General features: G+C 37.6%; 1 protein-coding gene across 4 annotated transcripts in view; it reads left to right on the forward strand.

Moving 5' to 3' along the window:
• The window catches only part of Vps13b (vacuolar protein sorting 13 homolog B), a 723076-nt gene that overhangs the window by 550590 nt on the left and 165658 nt on the right, over positions 1-6828 (forward strand). For all 4 annotated transcript variants that reach the window (XM_029562757.1, XM_029562758.1, XM_029562759.1 and 1 more), the window contains exons 38-39: positions 533-740; positions 1033-1217. In XM_029562757.1, the coding sequence (XP_029418617.1) occupies positions 533-740; positions 1033-1217 (393 nt within the window). The remainder of the gene's footprint in view (positions 1-532; positions 741-1032; positions 1218-6828) is intronic.

The following is a 6828-nucleotide window of genomic DNA, read 5'->3' on the forward strand; positions in this document are numbered from 1 at the left end:
GAACTCCATCATATAAATGAACTACATTTTCATTATCCACTCATCAATTAAGGGACACCTAGGTTGCTTCCATCTCTTAGCTATTGTGAAAAGAGCAGCAACAAACATGGATGTACAAGTGTCTCTGCAATAGGATGAGTTCTTTGGGTATATGCCAATGAGTGGTATAACTGGTTCAGATGGTAGGTTCATTTGTAGTTTTTTAAGAGTTCTCCACACTGCTTTCCATGGGGGTTGAACCAGTTTGCAGCCCCACCAGCAGTGGATGAGTGTTCCCCTTTCCCCACATCCTCTCCAGCATTTGGTATCATTTGTTTTCTTGATCTTAGCTAGTCTGACTCGGGTAAGGTGAGTTATTCAAGTAATAGAACTTCATCCAATAAGATATTACTCCTTAGAAATTATAATTTATCATTAGTAATTAAACCGAACATGATTATGGTGTCAACATTAATTCACAAATGATTTTACCTAATTATCCTCAAGGAATTGTATATTAAAAGGCTATTAAAAATTTTCATGTCTTTTAAAGGTATTCTGGGGCCAAGAACATTTGAATTGTTTAGTTCTTCTTCATGAGTTATTCAGTGGCTATCTGAATGAGGAGGGAAATTATAAAGTACAAGTTCCTGAAGCAGTGCCTCAAATGCCATCTCCTGCGGAAAAAAATCAGGCCTTTAAAAGTGAGCAAAGTTCAGATGATTTGAGGACAGGTCTCTTTCAGTATATACAAGATGCTGGTAAGTACCAACAGCTTCAGCCTAAGAGTAAGTGTGTTCAGGGGCAGGCTCAATGCATGTTCATTAAGTAGCACTGTGAGAGAGTACTTGAAAAGAGCATTCATTCTTGCAGTACAAAAATAGCACATTACTATCCAGTCCCTCCTAAAAAATTGATTTTTTTTCTGTCTCAAAACATATAAAAATGACCAATTAGCTTCTTCATGCAATTTCTTTTATTTGCTCTCTCTTGCTGAGAAACCAACATGTTCCCTTTTAAAAGCATGCAATTAATTTTATTTTCATTTGGCAGAACCTTTGAAACTTCCTGGTGTCTATGAAGTCTTGTTTTATAATGAAACAGAAGAGAGTCCAGGGATGATGCTATGGAGGTATCCAGAACCTCGAGTGCTCACCCTTGTACGAATAACTCCTGTGCCTTTCAATACCACGGAGGATCCAGATATTAGCACAGCAGACCTGGGTGATGTGCTACAGGTATGTAGTAGCTGTTTTATTGTTGTCTTTTTCTGAAAATAAAAGCATTATGGGAAAGTACTGACCATTCATTAAGAAAAAATGTTTAGTGCATACTTATTTCTTATGTCAGTAGTATCAAACATAAGTATATTCATGTGTGTTCTGTATATACATTTTGGGTGTGTGTGTGTGTGTGTATGTGTGTGTGTGTGTAATATAGGAGAGTTGTAGTCTGATCAATGTCTCTGGACCACCTATGGTAATACAGATCTGGAACAGTTCCAGTTGCCCAGGCAATAGACTTGGCATATAAGGCCAAATACAGCTTGAAGGAAGCTTGGCAGTTCTCAATAGACAATATCAGAATAGCCATGTCATGTTTTATAGTTTCATAGAAATATAAGGAACCAAGATATGGGCAAAGTTTAAAATCAGAGTTATGGCCCAGAGAACAAGACAGGGTTGCAGTTCTGGAAGCTGAGAGAGAGAGAGCTTCCTCCAGAACCCACAGCATGGATAAAGGAACAGAGCAGGACAGTCAGGAGGGCTGTCCCTATGCCATGCTCCTGAGACTCTGGAGAAGTCCCCATGTTGTCCCTTCTAGGTGCAGACTTTAACTCCAGGCATCAGATTGGTTCATTGATAGAAACAACTCTAAGTTGCAATCTTAGAATCATACAAACTTTGTTTCCTTGGAGCTTCTGTTGAAAACAGAAAATTGTAGCATTAGTCACAGGTTTGGTTTAACTCAGATTTTTTCCCTCGTGTACCTATAGTACTAGACCCTAAGCTTACCCTTAGGAATCAAGAAACAGGTAAGACTCTCTTACAAGTTGGAAGTTGAGTCTAGCAGGAAAGTATCTATGGTTGTTTGGGGGCGGGTATAGAAGCATTTCCCTATTTCAGGTTTCAAGGAGGACTTGCCTATTGTCAAAATCATTTCTTGCTGCCTGTGATCATCTCTAACTCTGTGCTGGAGGCACAGCTGTAATGTTGAATGGCTGATCCTGAATGAAAGGGTGGCATGAAAGGTCAGTTTGGGTTAGTGCAAATACCATGGACTCTGAAATGTCTTCTCCCCACTGCTCTTTTTACTGACTCAGTTTCCTTAGGCAAACTTCTCGTGTCCTTGAGCTTCAGTGTCATTGACTAAAAGTAACAGCTGATGTTACCTATTTTTCAAAATTAATTTTGGGATATTATAGAAAATGAGATATTACAACTAATAATGCTTAATAAATACCATTATACATAGTGAGCTCTTTAAGGTTTTTATTTCCTTCCCTCCACTCCTTTTATACAGATGTCTAGAGACTATTAAAAGAGATTCCTTAATAACATCTCAACCTTCAATCTAGCCTTCTTGAGTCTTTTAGGAACAGATGGATTGGATAATTTCCTGAAGAAAGCCTTCAGTAGCTCTGTCATCCTGCTATGCTGACCTTGATAACCTGGCAGGCCCTAGACGAGATAGGAGTTAAACATCAGTTAAACTGGCCCATTTTATATTCTCCAAACTAGCTTGTATAACAACCCATTTTCCCCTTGAATTCCTCCGTTTTTTGAAACTGAATCCTACCCACACCTCGGGAGCAAGTAAAATGCCATCTGTTCCTTGGAGTCTTCCTTGGATACCATGTCCAATATGTTATTGCCCTATTTCGAAATACTGTAGCATTTATGCCACTTCTTTGATGCTATTTTTCACTTTCTCCCTTACAGATTATCTTATTTGTCTGTATCTTATATCCTCCCTAGATTGTAAATCTCTAAAGAAAGGGGCCATATCAGTGTGTTCCTTATAGTACCCAATGCAGTAGAGATGCTCAATAAATAATTAGGAATGAGAATATAGATGCCTATTTTCCTATATCATACTATTCCAAACTCTTGCATTATTTATCAGTATTCTAAGGAGCTAATGCATGCATGTTAGTGTTCTTAACTGAGCTGTGTCAGGATGTAGCATGCTATTCTTCAGGAGTATCTTCTGCCATAAACACAGTGTAATGTTGTTATGATACACAGGCTTTTGGTTAGATCATTAAATATTCTGCCAAGACCTCTTTTCCCCTAAACAGAGGCTAGTTCCTAAATAACAAGATAAATCAACTGATTGGCTCTAGTCCTAAAAACAGAATTGAGTTTGGATGACTTTTTCCTTCAGGACCATTAGTTCATTAAAAAATGACCTTACAGAGTTCAGTTATGCTACCAACTCTTCAGGTTCATTTGCTTATATGCCACCATTCCTTGGTGGTTAATGAGATTTATGAACAAATCCTGTGTATTACCTTATGGAATTTATTTTGGAATTCTATGGAATGTGGGAATATGCCTATAGTATTCAACTAACCATAGATTCTGAATAAAGACCCTGAGAATATTGTTCAAGGAAAGAAAAATAAGCTTATTTTCTGTCAGTTTACTTATTACTTAAATCTTAAAGTTATTAGTATACTTACATTTCAACAAAGTTAAGGAGTATAGGGTTAAATAAAATTAAGATCTTTAGGAATTGTAAGGTTAAAGTAATGCTACCAACCTAAAATGAGTGCAGTGTTTTAAATGAGCTTATGTATTAGAAGTTTCTGGCCTTGTATCTGGTAATTACCAAGTTTCCCTCTCTCCTAATCCTACTGTGTACACTGTATCTATTAAGGATTCCACTTTGGAAATTTCACATCCTACAGTTGAAGTTTTTACCCATAGTATATATTAAAATTGGCAATGAGTATTTTAATTCTTAAGTAGATCCATTATGGTACTTGTTTTAAGAGAAAAATAATATTTAGTTTGGCCTGTTGTCACATGCCAAATTAATATATTTAAAAGTTTACTGCAACATATAAATGAGAAAACAAGAGAACAGTATTGATGGAAGAAGAACAAATTTTGAAGCTTGAGCATATCTTTTTAACCAAGAAGGTGCTTTGACATTTTATATTAATAAAAAGTTTTTTGTCTCTAGTTAAATTTACCCTTCAGGTGTCAGAATTCTCCAAATTGCATTTTTTTTCTTTGAGTGAAATCTTCAGAATTTAGTACAGAATTCTGATATTAAAAAATCATGACTATAGGAGTGCTGGCTCAGCAGTTAAGAGCACTGGCTGCTCTTGCAGAAGACCTGGGTTCAAATCCAAGCATTCACATGGCAGCTAACAACATCCATAACACCAGTTCCAGGGAATCTGACACCCTATTCTCTCCTCCACAGGCACTGCCCAACATGGGTGCACATACATGCAGGCATAACACTCATACACATAAATAAAAATAATTTTTTTAAAAATTAAAAAAAATTGTGACTATAGTCCTTACAAGATATCCATACAAGGATACAGAAAGAAACAAGGAAAAATCAACTGCCGTTTGTTTATCTCTGATAATGCACTTAGACCCAGTTCACTGTCACTTACCCAGTGACAGGAAAATTAGTTTTAAAAAATAACACTAATATGACTAAACGCCAAACTGAAGCCACATTGAAAAAATGACAAAAAAAATGTTCTGTGAAATGATCATTATCTCCCTTTTACAAGTGGAGGAACCAAGACCTAGAACGGCTAATTAACTGTTCCTTAATGATGAAAGTTGTAAGTCAGGGAGCCACAGCTTCATTCCCAGGATTCCTGACTTCAGAGTGTATGCTCTTTGCAAAGAAGTGGGAGGATAATATTCCAGGTGATTCACTAGAGTGGCAGTGAACCCCACCTACTGGGAAATGTGGAGGAAAAGAAAAGTAAAATTAGCATTTTACTTTATCAAATTGTGAAATAATTATTCAGTAATATGCAAAGTAACTTTACATCAACAAAAGACAGTGGGTATTAGGATATCTGAAGAAGAATATTTCCTTTATGTGGAGAACTGTTTGACTCTGGAGTCCTGGGGGAGTCACACAAGCATGCAGGAACAAAGCTTTCCTGGCATCCAAAAACATGGTACACAGGTATCTGGTTTACCTGGTAGCTAAATCCCCTTTAGAGAGATGAATGTAGCAGTGTCAAATCTCTGTGTCTAATATTCAAATCATGTAACCCCCTAAGTAACTTTCCAATCATGTGACTCCCAGTGTAGTCCATCTGCTGAGAGAGTGTTATACATTGGTTGGGTCAGCATTAGTATCTAGAGGCTGTTTGGCTTCTGCACATGTCACGGTAAACTAATAACCTGCCATGTATCAGTCTACAGTAAATGTTAGTGTGGGTCTGAATCCGCAAGTCTAGTCAGTTTTAGGATACCACTAAAATTCTGTGAGACCTTAAGACCCTGGGCTACACCTTACATGCTTTCTTGTGGGTATCTGCCTTCTCAGCAGTTCTTTCCCAAACAGCATCTCTGTTGTTCATTATGTCACAGACCCTTCCTGGCTCCTACTTTTACCACTAAGAATTACAAGGAATAGATCCTGGAGAGATGGCTCCATGGTTAAGAATACTGGCTGCTCTTGCAGAGGAACCAGGTTCTGTTCCAAGCACCCACATGGTGGCTAATAACCATCCATAACTCCAGTTCCAGGGAAACCAATGTCCTCTTCTGGCTTCCATGGGCATTGCACAGCACATTTACATACATGAAAGCAAAACACTCATACTCATAAAATAAAATAAAAATAATTTTTTAAAAATTATTTTAACCAAGAAGGTGCTTTGACATTTTATATTAGATTTATACATATTAAATCTTATATATAAATCTTTATGTATAAGATTTATAAGGAATAGGGATACCATATGTAGAGCATGTAGCATGATGCCCTTCATAGGTAAAGGCTCAGTAAAGTATTGTGATGGCCAGTGGTAGCCATTATGATTATTATTACCGTGAGTTATCATCAGTACCATCATCATCCTATCAGTTGATCAGAGAGTCTGGATCTAGAGACTAGAGAGATAGCTCAGCAGTTGAGTGCTTAATGTACTTCCAGAGAACCTAAGTTCAGTTCCCGCACCCATGTCAAGCAGCTCACAACTGCCTGTAACTCCAGCTCCAAAGGATCCAATATCCTTTTCTGGCCTCCATTGGCATCTGCACACATGTGGCATACACATACATAAATAAAAATAAAAGTGCATCTTAAGATAGAAAGTTAGAAAATGAAATTCTTTTTTTCTGGGAAGGATATTTTTGTATTTATATTTGTTAGCGTCATAATGACTTTGAGGAATGCTGGCTCTGCATGTGATTAATAAATGGAGTGCTTTTGCTGATAAAATGATTGCCCTAGGAGACAGTGTCTTTCCCACAATTTCTGTGGTAGTATATCAAATGCAAGTAAGAAACCCCACTGAATCTCCTAAAATAGAAAGAGTTACTATCAAAATACAGTGGGAGCCCTTGAGATGAAAGGCAAGATGCTCTGGAAGGACCTAGGCTAGGATGAACAATACGAACCCAGGAGAGTAGCTTTGGAAAAAGTACTGTCTTTGGCAAGGGTCTCTAGAAAATTTGTGCCCCTACAAACGAGTTCCAGGCCAGCTGGGGCTATAGGGAGATCCTGTCTCAAAAAGATCAAAAAAAAAAAAACACAATTGAATATTTGTGTAAAAGTTCTGTGAGGGCTGGATAGATGGCTCAGTGGTTAAGAGCATGGCTGCTCTTGCAGAGTACCAGGGTTCAATTTCCA

The sequence above is a fragment of the Nannospalax galili genome, unplaced genomic scaffold, assembly GCF_000622305.1.
Source record: "Nannospalax galili isolate Female #2095 unplaced genomic scaffold, S.galili_v1.0 scaffold334, whole genome shotgun sequence".
NCBI lineage: Eukaryota > Metazoa > Chordata > Mammalia > Rodentia > Spalacidae > Nannospalax > Nannospalax galili.